The sequence below is a fragment of the Passer montanus genome, unplaced genomic scaffold (assembly GCF_014805655.1).
Source record: "Passer montanus isolate IOZ18808 unplaced genomic scaffold, ASM1480565v1 scaffold54, whole genome shotgun sequence".
In the NCBI taxonomy this organism is placed as follows: Eukaryota; Metazoa; Chordata; class Aves; order Passeriformes; family Passeridae; genus Passer; species Passer montanus.
In genome coordinates, this window is record NW_024370374.1 from 629719 (window position 1) to 648955 (window position 19237).

Genomic DNA, 19237 nt, shown 5'->3' on the forward strand with positions numbered 1-19237 from the left:
GCATATAGGTAGAATTAAAAGGGAAATACAAGAAATTGAAGGTGAAGTGTCCCTTGCAAGGTCTGGCTTATCGACATCTACTTTTGCTGGTGTATGTGTGTAACTCAGCTGAGTGAATACAATATTGTTCTTGGCTTTGCATTATCAATTGCTATGTCACAAAGGCTCAAGACCATTTTTGGTTGTGAGAAAAGGCATAACCCTTTTCACGCACACATTAACTTCTCCCTGTTATCCAAAACTGCAATTTCTCTGTAAGATCCCCAAGCCCGGGGTGAGGGCAGGTTTATTCACTGGGGAGAGCTGTGCAGCCCCAGAGAACCGATGGAGACCTGCGCATTTCTTGGACTCCTGAACTGCGGCGAGAGCCCTTGGCGCTTGCTGAGGTCTTGCCTGAATTCAGCCTCCTCTCCCCATGGAAGGGCACGATCACTTGAAAACCACTTTGACTGCAAGTCGGATCACGAGGTCCGTAGTCCGGGTGGAATCGGTGCATTTCGCAGCTATGGTTTAACACCTCTGATCTAACTGCCTTTAGGCGGTTCAATCGCACTCTGAAGTGGATGTTCAAAGGCATTCCCCGGGGTCCTCACATTCATCCTCTCCGTGACTATTGTGTTTGCCTTTTAGGTTTAAGGGAGAAAAGACTGTAAGTGGCCGTCCCTACGGAGAACTTCGGCCAAAGGGGTTTTCCCTGGCTTTGCCAAGATTTCTCTGCCACAAAAACAACAGCAAAAAAGAGCCCGAGGAGAAGAGGGAAGGAGGAAATCTCCCCTCCCTCGAGGTGCGTGGATTAATGTGCTGTGGGAATTGCTTCCCAGGACAAGCTGTGCATTCAGAGGGTGGCGTTTGCGGAGGTCGCAAAGGCTGCGGCTTGGGGTCGTGGGAGAAACCAGCGGGGAAGAGGATGCCGGTCCTTGCGGCAGCTGCCTCCATCCCTTTTAGGCAACCTTTCCAGCGGGAAGGGACGAGAAAGATTTAAGATCAATAGCTGCAGTGGTTAACTCCGTCATAAAGAAGCCAGGACGGGAGATTTTAGCACAGGGATTAAAACTGCGAGGATGCCCGTGGGCGTGTTAGGGATGTTTGTGGAGAGGTGTCATCGCTTGCTCCTGTCGTGACTTGGCTTTTTTCCGCTAAGGCACGGCACGAATGCGGCATAAAGCCAGGAAAGTGCCTGTGAGGAGGGAACGGTGCGGGGGGGGAGGCAGCAGCGCCTTTCGAGCCCGGGGGCCGGGGATCGGATACAGCCCCAGAGCCTCTCCCGGCGTTCAGCTCCGCCGCCTTCCTTCGTGTCTTTGCTCATCTGCAAAGAAGGGGCAGGAGAAGAGGAAAGATGGCCAGCAAGGGGAGAAAAATAAATCAATTGCTATTTTTCATCTTTGACAAAGTAATTAAGACTCGCTCGTCCGCTCCACGGGCGGAGGGGGTGGCAGCCCTTTCCCCGCGTGGGGAGCACCCAGGGGTCCCCAGGGGCTCCTTCGGGGAAGGGAAGCGATGTCTTCCCTTCTGTTGGAAAGACCGTGACCCTCCCCCTGGAGCAGCCGCCCTCCCTCCCAGATTTCCCCTTGGAAAGAAAACAGGGATGCCTCCAGGCAGAGGAATCTCTCGTCGGGGGTGGGTGACTTCCTCAGAGCCCCGAGGGAGGGAGGCAGGGGTGTTTGGTGGTCGGGATTAAGGAACAGCTCCTGTTCCTTAATCCCTGGTACCCATGTGGGCTGCGAGGGTGGTTCGCCTGCGGGACGGGCGTTCGGGAGCGACGATGACAAGAGGCTCAGAAAAATCATTTGAATGAACCTGACGGCTGTTAGCTGGGGCACTAACCCCCACATTGGAGGGATTTGGTTTGGTTTCAGAAAGAAACGTAAATCCAAACTCGGAGTTTGGACCAAAGCAAGTGTTTCCATCCCAAATCGCGTGTGAGAAGGCAGGGGCGTTAGGCAGCTGGGCTTTGAGGCCCCGGGGGCCGGCCACGGACAAAGGAAAATGTTTGAAAATCGAGCTGTGTTGCTCCGTGGGTCTCCCTCTTGACCAAAAATAGATCCCTGGCTCCGGGGCTCAGCGAGAGCCTCCGGCCGTGCCCCTCCCTCCCAGAGCTTTCCCTGGGATACAGAGGGAGGAGAGGTGCTTTTGACTTTTCAGAAAGTAGAGGAGATCGACTCCCTTTTTCCAGGGGTGCAACTTCGATTTCACGTTTTAATGCTGATGGAGAAAGCAAAAAAATAACTTGGAAAAGAACGTGAAGAGTTGAGTTTTCCGATTTTTGGAAAAACAAAATAAGTCAACCAAATTACTCTAGAAGATGTTTAGGGGTCTTTCCGAGCAAAATATCTCTTGGACTACTGTCTTGACGCTTTTAGTTCGGCCCGTGCCTTTGGAAGCATTAATGTAACTGGAGGTCAGCACGGCTGAGCCAGCGACCAGATCGCTCTGCGGCTGGAGGATGCCTCGAGAAGGAAACGCTGCAAAACACCACCAGCTTCCCCCCTCCCTACTAAAGCCAGCTTCTGTGAGCGCCCCTCGACTCCTCAGCAGAGCCGCGGCGAGTACATGGAATCACAGAAAGGTTTGGCTTGGAAGGGATCTTAAAGTTCACCCGGCTCGGCTCCGCTCCTGCCGTGGGCGGGGACACCCACCCCGAGAGCAGGCTGCTCTTCTGCGTGACAGAACGCAGGCAGAAAAGTGACTTCAAAGACAGGAACGTGCAACGATCTACAGACAGTGTGTGTAAAGATACCTGTATGTGCACACAGTAATTATATACCTATGGTATAGGTAAGCCCCGTTGTCTACACCTAGCTCGAAGGTGTGCGAAGCAACACCACAAGTTAACGAGCTGCGCTGCGAGCGCGCTCTGGAGCTCTGCTGGAGCCAAAAGCATTTTTCAGCTGCGAGGCTGACTGATCTTTTCGGCGAAAAGCGATTTTCGCCGTTCTGCTTTGCTGGCCCCCAGCTCCTGGGTTTCCTGGGGGCTGTCAATAATCGCGGCCGGTGAGTTCCAGCTGCCGAGCCGTGCGGGAGCGGGGCCGCGGCTCGGCCGCCGCCGCTGGACAGAGCTGCCCTGTCCCTGCAGGACAGGGGTGGCTCTTTGCCACCGCTCCGGGTGGCACCGCGCAGCCAGAGGCTCTGCAGCGCCGGCTGGGCCACTGCCAATTTCTGATTGACTTCGTCCGCCGAAACAAACGCTCGTAACCCTTAAAAGCAAGGACGCAGAAGAAACGCGTATGATGCTGGCGAGTTCAGCCCCCCACCCCTGCACAGGCGCACGCTCCGCTCCGCTTACGCTAAAATGTGAGATACTCTCCCGAGAAGCTGACACCAGCAGGGTCTATGCGGATGAACGGCGTCGCTGACGCTGAAACCACTGGGAAGATTGCGTAGGGAGCATCCCGATTCGCCAATGCGCCTTTTTTTTTTTTTTTTTCGGTCAGCGTGAACAAAATTATCTTGTGCTCAACAGATCCTTGAGAAAGCCCCTCAAGTAGCAAATCACACCTACAAGAGGTGATTAGTGTGAGACACTTCGTTGCAAAAACGATTGTCAGTCAACACCTGACTTTTAATGACGAATAATTTCTCCCCGAATAATCAAACATAAACGCTTTGATGGGTGAGGGAAGAACACCGGCAACTTCAGGGTTGATGCCGTCATCTTTGCTCCCACTTAACTGCTCTTCAGACAGTATTGATGAAAGAGAAGCTTGGGGGTTTTTTGTGTGTATATCGTTTAAATGTAATTGAAGTTTCCCACATGAGGCACAGTAAAAATAAACAATACAATGCAATTTCGTGCAACGAGACAAAGAAAGACACAATTTAAATGTATTTGTGTACTTTATACACACTGAGTTCTCACTCCGTGTATAGGTATGTAGTTAGACACAAAACTGATAATTTTTATGTTTTTATTTTTATATCCATGTATATGGATATATGAATTGATAACTTATAAAAACAAGCTATTATGACACCTGATCTGTGAACTGCAGAAATGCAGATTTTAAAAAGGGAGCTGGATTGCACTACAATAAGAGAGAGGAGGAAGAGGAGTAGAATGGAAGGTTTGTCCCCATTTCTCTCTTGCCTTGGGTGCAGTAGTACGTGTTTCTCACATGTTCCCTCTAATTACCAGAAGAAAGTTCTGCCGTTCTGCCGTGCTCCGGCTGGCTTTGGTTTAGTAATCAGCCCCCATATGAGTCACAGGGAACACGCAATGCCACTGCCGCGTGAGTGACAGCCAGCCGGGCTCCGGCTTCTCGGTGTCCCTTTAAAATCTGAAACCAAGGGTAATGATTTATCAAACTCCTATTATCAAGAAAATGTCACACGAAGGGCACCTTGCTATGCACTGACGCAAACCCAGTCTTTCCCAAGGAAGTATAGAAAGCTTTGCTCTGAACTGGGCAAAATCCAGTCTGACAATTGCCTGTACTGCTCCTTTCACCTCTATCGGCTCGATCTGTGGCTATTTAAGGCATGGTAAGTGCTCGGTTTTTTCTCTTCGGCGCCGAGAGGGGCTGGAGGCGGTGCGGACGGGGAGCTGTCCGCGGTGCTGCCGGCGGAGCCAGCGCGGAGCCCCCCGCGGACGGGGTAGGGAGGCTGCAGGGGAGGGGGCGAGCTCGGGCAAAGCGCTGGGACCCCAAAACGCCCTCATTTAGTGACCGAGTTCCTGCAGACTTTATGCCTGGTGCCGGGAGAGTGGGATTACGATGGAGAGAAAACTTGAGACGGAAATGGTGACGGGGAGTTTTGTGAGACACTGAAAAAAGAAAGGGTATACTTAAAGCTAACATTAAACTGATGGAAAAGGTGATGTTCGCCTGCAGGTTGCTTAATGTATAAAATGAAGATACATTTTAAATTGTAGTTTTAAACTGGAGGGAAAGGTAGAGGTGAGTGTGAGAGTGTCGCCAGTAACCTATCTAATGATAGGGGAAGCTTAAATAAAATCTTTAGCATTATGTGAGTCAGAAACATAGGAAAAAGAACAGGGGAAAGCTACTGTTAGTGGCGTTAATCCCACTGTGGCAGTGCGGTTATGTTTTGGGGATTTTTTGCAAAAAGCTGTCTTGCTGACGGGCTTTGAAGTGTAGCAGCCAGCTCGGAAAGCTTCACCAGCACTATTTCACTTGTTTTTTAACATCCCCGGTTGCCTACAGGGCAGCTTGTCTCTTGCTCATATATATTAAAAAAAAAAAAGCCGATGTGCATTGTTGAATGACAGAAAGGAAATGGGGCGTAAAATTAAAGAATCTTTCTACACTGGTGATAGGGAAGGGAGCATCCTACAGTCGTGATGTGAAATCTAACGAGGTCTGGCGGCGCAGTGCTGTAGAAACACTTATTTAAACTTGAATTACGGGTTTGCAGATGCTGGTGTTGTTTTTTGCTTGAGGTTTGTTGTTTGGGGGTTTTTGGCCGGGGGGGTGGGGTTTTTTTGTGTACCGTACTCTTTTTCCCCCCAGAGTGTTAACGTTGAATGGGAGGGCAAGCAGGCGAGCCGTGGCTCCTCGAAATTCTGCAACACTCCTGTGTCCCGATTTTCTGGCGCATGCGTTTCCTGCACGAGGACAAAAATTCGTATACTCTCCGCAGTGCCAACACTTTTTTTCTCTTCTTCTCCTTTTGGTAAACTATGTGACGTTCTCATTTTAGGATTACGCCAGTCAAAGGGATATGAGCAAGCAGCTTGTGAACACTCCTGAAGCGGTGGCTCCCGGGCCCAATGAGGGTGCGGGAGCTGCGAGAACCGGCCCCGAGAATGAGCCGCAAAGCGCCCTCCCGCAAGCGCCCGCCGCCACCGCCAGGCTTCCCCGGTCACTCTCCAACGACAGCAAAGCCCTTCTCTCCGAAGAAGCGAAACCAAATGAGTTTGAGAGGACCAAAGTCGGGATCTGCAAGCTCAGCAGCACCCCGGTGCAAGCCAACTCCACCCTCCGGAGGGAATCTGTGGAAACCTTCCCCTGCAAGCCGAGCCCCGGGGCAGGGATTGCCGGGCAAGCTGCGATCCCTCATTGCAAAATTCCCGCTTTGCAAAGCACAGACGGGGACGCTACTCTGAGCCTTGGTAAGAGCACGCTGGAGCAAAACAACGCCACGGGCGCCTGGGTGACCTTGAGCCAGAGCACGGTGGTGCTGGGCACAGACGGCAACACTTCTGTTCTTCCTGGCAGAGTGGAGGGGGTGAGTTGTCTCCTTACAGGTTTTCCTTCCCCCTCTTCAGTTCGTGGGAGCTCTTTGCCACTCAGCACCGATTTGGGGTGGAAGTTGTAAAATCAGGTGCAGATGAGTCAGGGATGGGCCTGTGCCGCAGGGAGGAGGGAAGGAAGAAGGGGAGAGAGGATCTTAGATCCAGTGCTGTAGTGCTGGCGAGTGCTAATGCAGTAATAGCGGTACAAACGAGCATCCTGTGCAATTCCAGCTGGTTCCTGTGCCGTGCCCGTAGATGCACCACGGCTCTGACCCGCCGTGCGCGGTGCGCGCATCCTTACGCGCCTCAGCACACGCGAAGGGTGCCTTGCCCTTCACCTCCTCAGGCTTGTCCGCCAGCCCAAACCTCCGGGGACTGCGTGCCTCGGACCCCATAACCAAAAATCGGGCGAAATAAAGCAGCCCAATCCCACGAGAGGTCCCCGGGAGGGGATGCCGCTCTCCGCTCCCCACGCTGTCCCTCTCCTCCTGCCCATCCGCGTTTACCCTGGAGGCGGGTGATGCTGGTCCGGTAAAAGAGATTTTCGCTTCTCCTGGCTGTGCTGGGAACCGGCGGTCGGTCCTGAGCCTCCGGAGGCCACCGAGGGCTTCCACACCCCGGGGAGGCGATGGGACCTCCCTCGCAACGGGGGATCGGGAGCCGGGCGACCCACCCCGAGTGCTCTGTGGAGGGCCATGCTTTAAACCCCTCTTTTGGGTACCTTTTTTTTTTTTTTTTTTTTTTTTTTTTTTTAATATATAAAGGAGAGGCCTGGCAGCGGCAGCAGGGGCGACAAAGGAGTGCGGACGGGAGGGTCCCCGGCCCGGCTGCTGCTCGCAGAGGCTCTCTCCGGTGAAGCCGGCAGCATCGCCGTGCTTCTTTCCTAAAGTGGCTGGTTTCCCATCTCTCTCTTCTCTCCCTCCCCACCTTTTTCCCCCCCTTTTAGGAAGACGATGTGGGGGATGAAAATAAAGCCCGAGGGAACTGGTCTAGCAAGCTGGATTTCATCCTCTCCATGGTGGGTTATGCAGTGGGGCTGGGCAATGTCTGGAGGTTCCCGTACCTGGCCTTTAAGAATGGGGGAGGTATGATGGATTTTTCCTGTCTCTCTACCTGCAGTACCGTACGGGTCTGAGCCTGTCCCGGCCTTTTTGGCTGGGAGAAACACGAGGGAAGCGGGGTGGGCGGCTTCCTATTGCCGGGCAGCCAGCCCCGGGCTGAGCCGAGATGTGGGGGCATCTTCAGACCATCAGACATACTTGGTGAAACATTTGCCTGGTATATTTTTCTTCTTTTTTTTTGTTTTTGTTTTGTGTGTGTGGATTTTTTTGTTTTTGTTTTTGGGGTTTTTTTTGTTTTGTTTGTTTTGGGGTGGGGGTTGTTTGTTTGCGTTATTTTTGGCTTTGGGTTTTTTGGTTGGTTTGGTTTTTGTTTTTTTTTTGGTGGTCAGTTCTGAAAGCAGGAAAGCCCTGATGAGATTTCCTTAAAAGGGAGCGCTTTCCTTAAAAACACCTGCAATTGGTGCTGGCCGGAGAGGGAGGAAAATGAAGAGGCGTGTTGAGCACAGGGGCAGGGCTCCGGAACCCCCTTCTCCTCGGGTACACACAGTCGAGTCTGGAACCGCAGTCGGTGGGATGGGGAAAGAGGAGGGACTCTAGAGTCGGGGTAGCGACAAGAGGACGTTTGATCCCGAGTCGAGACATCCCGTTATTTCGTGAGGTTTGGGGGAATTGTTTTAAACCTCTCCATGATCCGATTGAAAATAATCGTTTGAAATAGAGTGAATGTCGATCAGCTGAATAGAGGAGAGGAGAATTGGAAGAGGGGCTGTGCCGTTTATAGTTTACGAGGGAAAGAAGAAGAAGTTTATTCACAGAGGATCTCCTACCACAGGCTCTTACTTAAACGGAGAACTCGTGGATGTTACTGTATTAAACCCTTACAGCTGTAAAACCCTTCTCTCTTCGAAAGGGCTCTCAGCTGACGGGAGTGGTGCTGTAATCATGGAAAACAGTTCTGTAGAGCCCCTAACAGCCGTTTTCTGCGAGGAAAGTGGCAATTCTAAATAACTGTTTTAAAATTGTGAGCTTTTTTTCATTTTACACGTAGAAACGTCTAAGTGGGAGGTGTTAAATACTCATTTAGCAATAATGAGTATTTACTGTCTGTAGAAAACGCTGGAAATGTAGAAAGCCGACACCCATCTTCCCCCTCCACCCCTTCCTCCTGCCGCGTGGAGGTTGTCGGCACCGGGAATCGATAACAAAACGAAAAATTTAAGTAGAAAAATGTCTTGACGAAGTTGTCCCCAGTATCACGGGGTGATTCAGGTTGCTCTCTCTTCTCTCCCCCCGCCCCCCAAGGTGCGTTTCTCATCCCCTATTTGATGATGTTGGCTCTAGCTGGGATCCCCATTTTCTTCCTGGAAGTCTCCCTGGGGCAGTTTGCTAGTCAGGGCCCCGTGTCGGTCTGGAAAGCCATCCCCGCCCTGCAAGGTGAGCGGAGCAGGCGCCGGCCCGGTTTTGGGGAGCATGACCCGCGCTCCGGCTCTCGCATGGCTTCAGCCGCCGCATGCCACGGGCGCTGCGCGGGCTCGGCCCTGCGGGGCCGCCTCCCTGCCCAGCGGGCTGTCCCCGTCCCCGGCGCTGTCCCTGTCCCCGGCGCTGTCCCCGGCGCTGTCGCTGTCCCCGTGCCAGAGGAAGCCGATGCTTCGCAGCCGCCGGGCCCCGCTGCCGCCGCCGCCAGCATTAATGGCTTTCCCTCCTGTCCCTCTGTCTGTCCGCAGGCTGCGGCATCGCCATGCTGATCATCTCGGTGCTGATAGCCATTTATTACAATATTATTCTGTGCTACACGCTTTTCTACCTTTTCGCCTCCTTTGCGCCCGTGCTCCCCTGGGCTTCCTGTAACAACCCCTGGAACACGCCAGACTGTAAAGATAAAAACAAACTTTTGCTAGGTAAGTTGGGACACGCTTATACTCTTCTTTTATTTATGTTTTTGTTTTTATTTTAAAGTCTGTGGCCGTGGTGGCTTTGCAGAGGTTTCTGCAGCTCAGCTGCGCAGCTGGGAGATGCCAGAGGAGGCTGCGGGTGACCGCGGCCGGGAGAGGCTCCCAGCACCGGGAACGGTCTCTTCCCAACCTATTTTGAAGTGATCTGTATCCCATGGGCACTTCCCTCTACTTTTATTTCAAACTTTCCTTACCAAGCACAAATTAGATTTGTCAATTTAAGTGCTTTAAAAACGCCGATTTTTTTTTTCCCCCTTCGGAGAAAAACTGTGTAGGCAACAAAATACCACAGCTGGCAGCCTGGAGTGTCTGCTAAAGACGAATTATTTGTCTTTAGAGAATCTTCCCTTTAACGAAAAAAACCAAAACCCGTTTCTGCAAACGGTCCCAAGTACACAATGACAATGAAAACGGAAAAAAGTCAACCTAGTTAACAAACTTTTGGAAATAGTGTCGGCAACTGAACAAAAGTTCAAGTAATTAGGTGTGGCCTAACGCGTTCTTGTAATTTTACAACAACAACAACAAAATCCGCTTTATTTTTCTGTTCCCTCACCTCATTTCTTCCTAGATTCCTGCATCATTGGCGACCACCCAAAAATACAAATCAAGAACTCTACTTTCTGTATGAGTGCCTATCCAAATCTAACCATGGTTAACTTCACCAGGGAAGGAAACAAAACATTTGTCAGTGGGAGTGAAGAATACTTCAAGTAAGATCTTTCTTTGTTCAGAAAAACTATGTTAATCTTTCTGTAAAATCCACTGGAACAGGCAACAACATGGCTTGGAAAACCAGAAATACAGTAGTGAACAGCAGCAAATTATGCTCTTTTTTTTGTACTTAGGAATGATGAGAGCTGAATTCCAACACTGGATTACTTGTTTTCTGTTCCTGTGGTGCTTAGCACAGCTGGGGTGTTGGCCCATGCCCGGCAGTTTTATCTACTACTGCAATGCAGATAAATAAAATAATACATGGTGACAATCACTGGAACCATCTAGAGAAACTGCTGAGGATACTGAAGCAAAACAAAAAAGGAATTTGTGCTGAAATGCTGCCTGTGGTTGCTTTCATTACTTTTTTTCCAAATTTTTTAAATTTCTTTTTTTCCCCCCCCTTATTCTTAGGTACTTTGTATTGAAGATTTCAGCAGGGATTGAATATCCTGGTGAGATTAGATGGCCCCTGGCATTATCTCTTTTCCTAGCCTGGGTGATTGTTTATGCCTCCCTTGCTAAAGGAATCAAGTCATCAGGAAAAGTAAGAACAATGTTGGTAATTGTACACTCAAAATAAAGCAGGTGCTGGCTTTTAGGGACTCGCACTCTCATTTAAGGGATGAATTACTGAAAATATTTTCAGTAAATGACTAAGTATTAATTGAAATGCCTTTTTTCTCTCTGTGTTTTACTTTCTAGTCAAAACAGAAAATATTTTTGTTTGACTTTTTTTCTGTAACCTTCAATAAATTTTAAATTAACTCTTCAGCTGCACTCAGCAGAGGGATGGCACAAATGGTACTTTCTAGCCTTCCCTATTCTGTGTGGTGTTCATAAAAATTCTGCAGTCATCTCACATTTCACTGGAATCTGGGAAATTTGGATGTAAGTTAGATGTTAAGTAACATATTTTAAAATAAGAACTGAACTTTAAAAACTCACTGTGTGTGTGTGAGCAACACAACCAGGTATTTCCTGGGATAAAGACAGTGGAAATGGAGACATGAATTTTCCAGAGCTGGTCACAGAGTTCCAATTTGAAGCCATCCCTTTGCTTCTAGAAGCTGACTTCATCTCTTGGGAGGTCACTTGGCAATTAACAGGAAATCCAGGGACTCAGAGTGCCAGGGGAAAGTTGAGATTTTTTTCCCCCTTACCCTAGTGGAATAAGAAAAAAACATTCCTTGAAAGGCAAGAGACTGGATAATAATGTAGGTTTGGATGTGGCAATGGTCTCTAAGTGACTCTTCGTGGCTCAGAAAAATACTGGCACTGATGTCAGAAAAAAATATTGACTTCTTGGTGTGAGAACAGAAATCCTGTCGTTATGTAGAAATTAGTTCAGTATCTTGACTGTCCAGAAATTCATCAGGGCAACTTTTGAAACACCTCTTGAAACAACAAGAAAAATTTGAAAAGCAAGTTTCAAAAGTTTCAAAAGTCACTTCAGCTCAGACCACAGGCTGAGGGAGGGGATTCTCCCCCTCTGCTCTGGTGAGGAGCCACCTGGAGTCCTGTGTCCAGCTCTGGAGCCCACAACACAAGAAGGATCTCTTGGAATGAGTCCAGAGGAGGCCACAAAGTTGCTCAGAGGGCTGGAGCCCCTCTGCTATGGAAATAGGCTGAGGCACCTGGGGCTGCTCAGCCTGGGGAAGAGAAAGGTCCTGGGACACCTTCCAGCACCTTCCACCACCTAAAGGGGCCCCAGGAGAGTTGGAGAGGGACTTGGGACAAGGACATGGATTGACAGGACGAGGAAAAATGGCTTCAAACTGACATAGGGAGGGTTTAGATTAGATATTAGGAAGAAAATCTCCTCTGTAAAGGTGGTGAGGTCCTGGCATGGGTTGCCCAGAGAAGCTGTGGCTGCCTCATCCCTGGAAATGTTCAAGGCCAGGTTGGGCTGGGTTTGGATCATCCTGGTCTAGGGGAAGGTGTCCCTGTCCATGGCAGGGGTTGGAATGAGGTGATCTTTCAGTTCCTTTCCAACACAAACCATTCCATGATATAATTCCATCCATGTGTTATGATACGATTCTGTTTTGTTTAGGACCAGATGTTGATGTGAAAAATATTTGAAATTGTTTTGTGTTGAATGTAAAGCTTAACTGGACATGATCCAACCATTTTATTTTAACACAGAGAGAGCTGTGTTCTAGATAATTATTAAAACATTAAACACACAGCTCCTGTTGTGTATTTAGACACCATGATGATTAGGTCTGTCTAGCTAATTTCAGACTTTCCTTTTTTGAATTTGGACCATATCATTACTATCATCATGGTGATATGAAATTGTTAAGAGGCACAAATAGTAATAAAAATTCTTTAGGCTTTTTTTTTTTTTAGTTAAACACAGAAAAATATAGAAGAAAACTACAGAAATGTGTTACTGAATGGCACTTCTTATTTAATTTCCACTGAACTGTGATAGTTCACTCTGGGAAATCACCAAAAATGGGATTTTCCTTTAGATTTAAATTCCTATTGTTCCTTTCCAGATAGAGAGAGGCAACCTCTTCCCTTCTCTGTCTAGAACTCCAGTTCTTACCACTGTTGATATTAGTCCAGTTTCCTGCAGCAAGAAGAGCTGTAAAATTTCAGATTTCCAGGGAAATAACCCTGTGGTTTTCTTAGTTTATCCCCTGACTGCTGTCTCTGAGACTCAGTAATTGCTTTCTTCTGGCAATAGTGGCACTTACATTTCCCCTCCTCTCTTCTTATCCAATCAACCCTTTAAGTAACCTTTTCTCTGCTGCCCTGTGCAGGTTGTGTACTTCACAGCTACATTCCCCTATGTGGTTCTCATCATCCTTCTCATAAGAGGAGTAACTCTCCCTGGAGCTGGAGATGGCATCTGGTACTTCATCACACCCAAGTGGGAGAAGCTGATTGATGCTATGGTGGGTTTGATGTTGCACTCACAGCTGCTGGGGTGAATAAATCACAGATCTCTTGGGGTCTGCTGCAGGCATTTTCCATGTGCAGAGGTGGTGTTGTCATCTGTGGAAACTTGTTCTTCATCTTACATGGCTAAAGTATTATTTAGGGTCACTGGCAGAGAAAAACATCAGTATCTGAAGCAGGTTTTCCCTCTTGACTTGTATTTTTTGTTTCTGAATATAGTTGAACTGATATGTATCAAACAATATGGTTTTTATATTTGTGTCTTCCATATACAGCAAGGTTTATAGTGTCCTTTTATATGGACTCAATAAGAAAAGTACTTCTTATTAAATGAGCCTGATGTATTTAGTGGCAGGATTTTGCTTTTAAATAATCTATTCACATCCATTGGTCTAAAACTCTTTCCTGAAGCTGATGCTATTTTCTTTCTTACTTAGGTTTGGAAGGATGCTGCCACTCAGATTTTCTTCTCCTTATCTGCTGCATGGGGAGGTCTAATTACCCTCTCTTCTTACAACAAATTCCATAATAACTGCTACAGGTGTGTAAGACTGAAATACATATGTTTTATTAAACAGGTTTGTCCAAAACCAGTCATCCTTCATCTTTTCATCTTCCAGAAATCTGATTTGCAAGACCCCTATCTCTTGTCTTTTTCTCCCTTGTCTTTTTTTTTTCCTGCTGTCCTTTTGTCCTTTTTTCTGCTCTTGTATTTTTTCTCCTTTCCTCTCTTCTGTTTCTTTTCCTTTTTTTTTTTTTTGGTGTGTGTGTTTCATTTACATTTAACCATTTTTGGTTTTGTGTATTTTTTCCTCTCCCCAGGTCCTAATCTACTAGTCTCAAGATGATAATTTAAGCTTATTAAAGTTCCTGCTGGCTCCCCACTTTCAGAATCAGGAGGCTGAGGCTGAAGGGCAGCCTGGGACGTGTCAAGAGCTGAGCAGTGAAACAGAATCACTCTGCAGCTCTGCTGAAGGACAGCCCACGAGTAGAGTGGGCTGAAGGTTGCATTGTGAAACATGCAGAACTTTAACTTGCAACTTCCATTTATGTGATTCTTACGTCTTCTAAATGTTCTTCCTATTTGCAATTACTCTTATTATGGTTTTACATGCAAAAAGTTATTTCATGCTATGAAATCTAAAATCACTTATTTGAGAGCTATTTTTACATGGGAAAAAGTCATAGCGAATAATTTTTCATGCAAAAGCCTGCCAGCTAAAATGTCTGCAGATGGAAAACACAAAAGCAACTGGCATTAGTGGAGCGCTTCCCTGCTCTTTTACAGTTTTTGAAGTCAGTCTGAAGCAAACCTTTTTCCAATTCTTGCAATGCCAGAGGTGCTGATTGAGGACAGCCTGTAGCATGCACAGAGACTCACCCAAGAGGGTGCTCAAAAACTTTCCCTAATCAAGACTTCAAAGGAAACATTCCTTGGGATTTCCACTGCCGTCTGTTATGGCTTCCAAGTACAGAATAGAAAAAACTTAAAAAAGAAATGTGAATGAGGATATTAAAAAGGAATTGTAAAAAGTATTTTATTAGTGCTCAAAAGTAATTTAATGAAATTATCCCAAAATATGGATGAAAGCTAACAGTGTTGCATACACAGTAACTCCCATCCAGCAATCCTTTGGGTCCTATTTTGAAAATGCTATTCCTGACCTTTTTTTTTTTAAATGAATAGTTACAATCAGAATATTGGGGAGAAAATTGAGGAAACATCATGCTACCTACCTTTCTGCACTAATTTAACAATCTTTTGTGGAGTTTGGAAGATCTTAAGGAAAATTTCGAAGGGAATACATAGTAATGAAGTATAAAAATATCACAGTTCTAATATCAAATACATGCTTTACCTGAGTTAGAGAGGAAGAATATGAGAAACCTAAGTAGAAATAATTAGAAAAGCTTAGTTACTCCCAATATTTTAAATTTTACAACACAACCTTGAAAATTGAAATGAAGGATGACTATTTTCTCTTGCAATTTCTGTATTAATTACATTTTAATACATAAATTGTAATTTTCTGTTACACATTAATTTTAAACATTGTCCAAAATCTATAATTTCAGTAAATTTACATAAATTGACTTCATAATGAATACCGGAAATATTTCAAACCTAGCTAGGTTTTGGGAGAAGGTTAACACATGATGATTCCAAACAGCACACTGTCATTTTTTTTCTGTAGACCCAAGGAATTAACAAAATCATTCCTGTTAAGACATGCTCTGTTGGACATTCTGGAAGTTTGCCAGCTCAGTGAGGTTCTTTGACAGCTTTTCAAGCTGTGTTTAATTTTCTTCCTGACAAAAAAAAAAAAAAAAAAAAAAGCAGTAAGAATAAACAGTTCTAGCCAACATACCCCCCCTAAACATTTAAAGTGAGGGATTTTCTTTTCTGAAGATGTAGTAGTTTATGGGGAAGTTCTCCAGACATGCATATTAATATTAAAAGAAAAATCCTATCAAGAATGTAACAACTATATATGGGGCTCATGAGGGCTGGTTTGCTGTCAAGTCTTGACATATCCAGCACAGTAAGACGTTCAGCTATAGATTTCTTGAGATTCCTTTGATAATAGCAACCATGGAAAAATGTACCAAGGAATCCTCCTTCTACAGATAGGAAGGTGGTTGAGCAAGATCTGCAATGTACAGAAAGCTTCACCCTGGAATTTTGTGTATAAGGACAAGACAAAAATAATCTCACTTGGACAGCAGTGGTTTGTCCATACCTAATATGGAGAGCAGATGTCCTCATCAGGCAAAGAGTTAAAAAATGTGTTTTTCAGAGAAGCCAAGAGCAGATGTGCTTGCCCTCCTGCATGGCCTGTGGTTCCTACACAGCACATGGGTGATGGAAGCTTGCAGAGCTGATTCCTGGTGCTGCTGTGGAGACTTCTGTGCTCTCTGATCAGCACCAAATGCACCTGAGTGTAAAAATGTGCCTTCACCAACATCCCCACAAGATGTGTGTGCTGATGAGAAACTCTTGAAATACATATACAAAACCTTCCTTGTGCATATCCCAGCAGGCTTCTTGTGCTTTCTTTGCAGGGACACATTGATAGTCACGTGTACCAACAGTGCCACAAGTATATTTGCAGGTTTTGTCATCTTCTCCGTTATTGGCTTCATGGCAAATGAACTCAAAGTGAATATTGAAGCTGTGGCGGACCAAGGTAGGGCTCACTGGCATTTCATTACTTAGACAGGCACCCTGTGACACTTCCAGCTCTGTTATTAATGATCACAGATATATCATATATGAACACTGCAGTATCATTGATATTGGAGGTGGGAATGATGGCTTCAAACTTGTGTGGATTAGTAAACCACATGTAGGCGTTTCTGCACAGGAGAAGGTAGCCTGGGAAATCAAGATTTTAGTTAAAGCCTCTTAATCACTTGTTTGGTAAGAGAAGGAAGGAAGCTGAGACTCATTTTAAGCCTTTGTGTAAATGACAGATGGAGGGCAGGGTGGGATGGTCCCTTCATGTAGTCTAAGAGATTATTTGCCTTCTCATTGGTCTCTGCTGCTGTTTGCCAAATCCTCTTCAAGGTAAAAGTTATCTCTGGTGGTTGGAATTTTGGATGAGAGGAGGGTGGGAGAAATCTGGTGCTAGGGGTAGATTGTGCTTCTGAACTGTGGGGAGCAAGGAGATGCCTCCTTGGAGAAGTAAAACATTTCTGAAGAACTGATTAGAACATCTTGGTTAGTGAAGAGAGGTGGTCATTAGTGGGGATCTGAAAGGTCTTAATTGGTAGACCTGAGCACCACTATGCCAACGAAACCACATCTCTAAGTGCCAGTCATTACTAGAACAACCCCAGAATGAGGTCTCCACCACTCTCTGGGCAGCCCATTCCAGTGTTTAACCACCCTTTCAGTGAAAGAAATCTTCCTGATTTCCAGCCTTAACCTCAGCTTGAACTATGGTCTCTTGTCCTGTCCCTTGTTCCCTGGAAGCAGAGCCCAACCGCACCTGGCTGCACCCTCCTGCCAGGGGTTTGTAGGAGTTTTTAGGAGTAATGTTTACATTAATATTTTTGTTTTAGACTTTACCTCTATTCTGGAACAAACAGCAAAAGCAGCCCCAAAATCTAAACCACACTGCACTCACCAAAATTATTTGTGAGGAGTTAGAGCTAAAGGAGCTGTGCTTGAGTGGAGTTGCAGGGGAAGCTCCAAAGAGATGTAGAGAGGTGGGATGAGAGATGTGACTGCCAGGCATGGTGGAGGGAACACTTGGCTCAGCTGGTACATCTCTCTGGAGATGGTGAAATATCCAGCACAGGAGGTCAAAAAGTCTTTTCTGCTGAGTGCTTGGGGGTCTTGGAGTGAGCAACTAGCCCCAGGCTGGAGCTCTCTGTTCCCAGCTGTTCCAGGGGATGTGGGGATGCTGTGAGGGCATTTGTAAGAGCCTGGTCAGATAGTGTGAAATTATTTCATGAAGGTGAGCCTTTGCTGCTCTCCATGACAGAGGGAAACAAAATTTAGTGAAGTAGAAGAATGAATGATGAATAGAATAAGGAATTTGCAATAGGAAGACAGTGAAGATTAAGGGTAATTGTGGACTGAGGTAGTGCATTGCATAACAGTAGTTAAGAGCTCAAGAGCTCATGAAAAGAACAGCTCTTGTCATTGCCTAATTATTTTTTTAAGCTCTAAAGTTGTATTTCTTTTTGCAGTGAAGGAGAAAAAAGACCAAAATTATGATGAAGCATAATCTCCCTTCAAATTTTCAAAACCTTGAATTAAAATGTTAATGGAAATACGAAGGGTTTTAAATTTTTTTAAAAATTTTCTCCTAGAATATTAATCTGAAAAACATAGTATGGAATTTTCTTTTCAGGAAAAACTCATTTATCTGATAAACAAATAAAACATGGAGGGAAAGACAGCACAACCTTTTTTTGTTCTACTCTCTGATTAAGAACATAGTGTAGTTGAAAATTGTTATACCTTAAAACGGAAGTTCAAGGTAATTTTACTTTTTAAGAAATATAAATACTTGGAGTTTTCCTGGCTTTAATACACTTTTATAAAGAGTTCATACCCACCAAATTTTGGAAGATGGAAGGAATGGGAGTTTGCCTCCTTGTGACTATTTCCTGTGGTTGGATGCTACCAGGTGTGTGTTATCTAGGGGAGCTGTAAGGGGCTGACATGGAGACATGCTCATATTCTATAATTTAACTTTTCCCAAAGGTGTGATTAATGGAAATTCATTATTCTGAGACTTAATTAAACTTCTATATGCAGGCAGTGAGTTTAAGCAGAGCCCTTATCTCCAACAGTTAAGAAGAAATCTTTAATGAAGAGATTAGAGAAGTGTTTGTAAATACAACAGAGCTTCTGCATGCAAAAAGTAATTTTTTGCAGCACATTTTAAAGGAAGCAGCACTTATTGAGTCATGTACAGAGCTTTTTTTTTTAAAAATTTGTTTTGTTTATTTGTTTTACTGTGTTTTAACTCTTGTATTTGCCTTTTGTTCAGAAGGAACCCCAAGCACTGCACAAGTTGCCCAAGGAAATTATTTTTATGCTGCTGAGACTGTATTTTTCTCAGTACATGGGCCAGCAGCAGCTCTCTCTGGAGCACAAGCAGCACATGCAGCTGGAGGAACTGGGGTACAACGATCTAAAGTAGAAATGTCCAGGGCAGAGCAAGTGGGGAGCCCATTCTCTTGGCATGAGAACAACTTGGCTCATGGCATTTGTATCTCAGCCGGCAGGAAACACCTCTCAGAGTGCTTGAAGTGAGCATCCTTTCAGCTGGGATAAATTGAGAGGAAGTGCCACCTGCTGTAATGCTGCCACCACAGCCCTGCAGGCTTTGCTCCCAGGCAGATCTAAGCACTTACAAAAATACTTTTTCTTTATGATCGATAGAAATTAAAGCCCAATATATATTAAAAATAAAACAACAAAAACCAAACCAAACCAAATGAAAAACAAACAAAAAAAAATCCCAAACCTAACAAACAAACAAAAAAATACCCAAAAAAAACCCACAAAAAAAAACCCCAAAAAAACCAACCAAACCCAAAGAACCAAAAAAGAGAGGATGGAAAATTCCTGATTTAGGCTTTAAAAAATTCCATCTCCTTATTTCTTGTGCTCTACATTATTTCAGGTTTTCTTGTGGATTTTTTTAGAATCACAGTAGTTATTACCTTCTGTCTGGTATCAGGTCTGGGCATGTTTCATATTCTCTCCTCATTTAACCATGTGGCAATGAGTTGAAGAGGAGTATTTGCATTTCCATTCCTGTCGTGGCACTGAGGTGTGGATGTTTGCTATGGGTTGCTAATTGGCAAGGAAGTGGCAGGAATTTGATCACAGAGCAGGACAGAAATATTGCTGCAGTGTGTGCAATCTTTGCTAATTTAAA

At 45.7% G+C, this 19237-nt stretch overlaps 1 protein-coding gene across 1 annotated transcript in view; it reads left to right on the plus strand.

The window, feature by feature from the left end:
* The first annotated feature begins 4352 nt into the window (after positions 1–4352).
* The window catches only part of SLC6A5 (solute carrier family 6 member 5), a 30109-nt gene continuing 15224 nt past the window's right edge, over positions 4353–19237 (plus strand). The window contains exons 1-10 of the mRNA XM_039724967.1: positions 4353–4479; positions 5656–6183; positions 7137–7275; positions 8554–8685; positions 8976–9149; positions 9775–9916; positions 10335–10467; positions 12695–12829; positions 13271–13374; positions 15897–16021. Of these exons, the coding sequence (XP_039580901.1) occupies positions 4477–4479; positions 5656–6183; positions 7137–7275; positions 8554–8685; positions 8976–9149; positions 9775–9916; positions 10335–10467; positions 12695–12829; positions 13271–13374; positions 15897–16021 (1615 nt within the window). The 5' untranslated portion in view covers positions 4353–4476. The remainder of the gene's footprint in view (positions 4480–5655; positions 6184–7136; positions 7276–8553; positions 8686–8975; positions 9150–9774; positions 9917–10334; positions 10468–12694; positions 12830–13270; positions 13375–15896; positions 16022–19237) is intronic.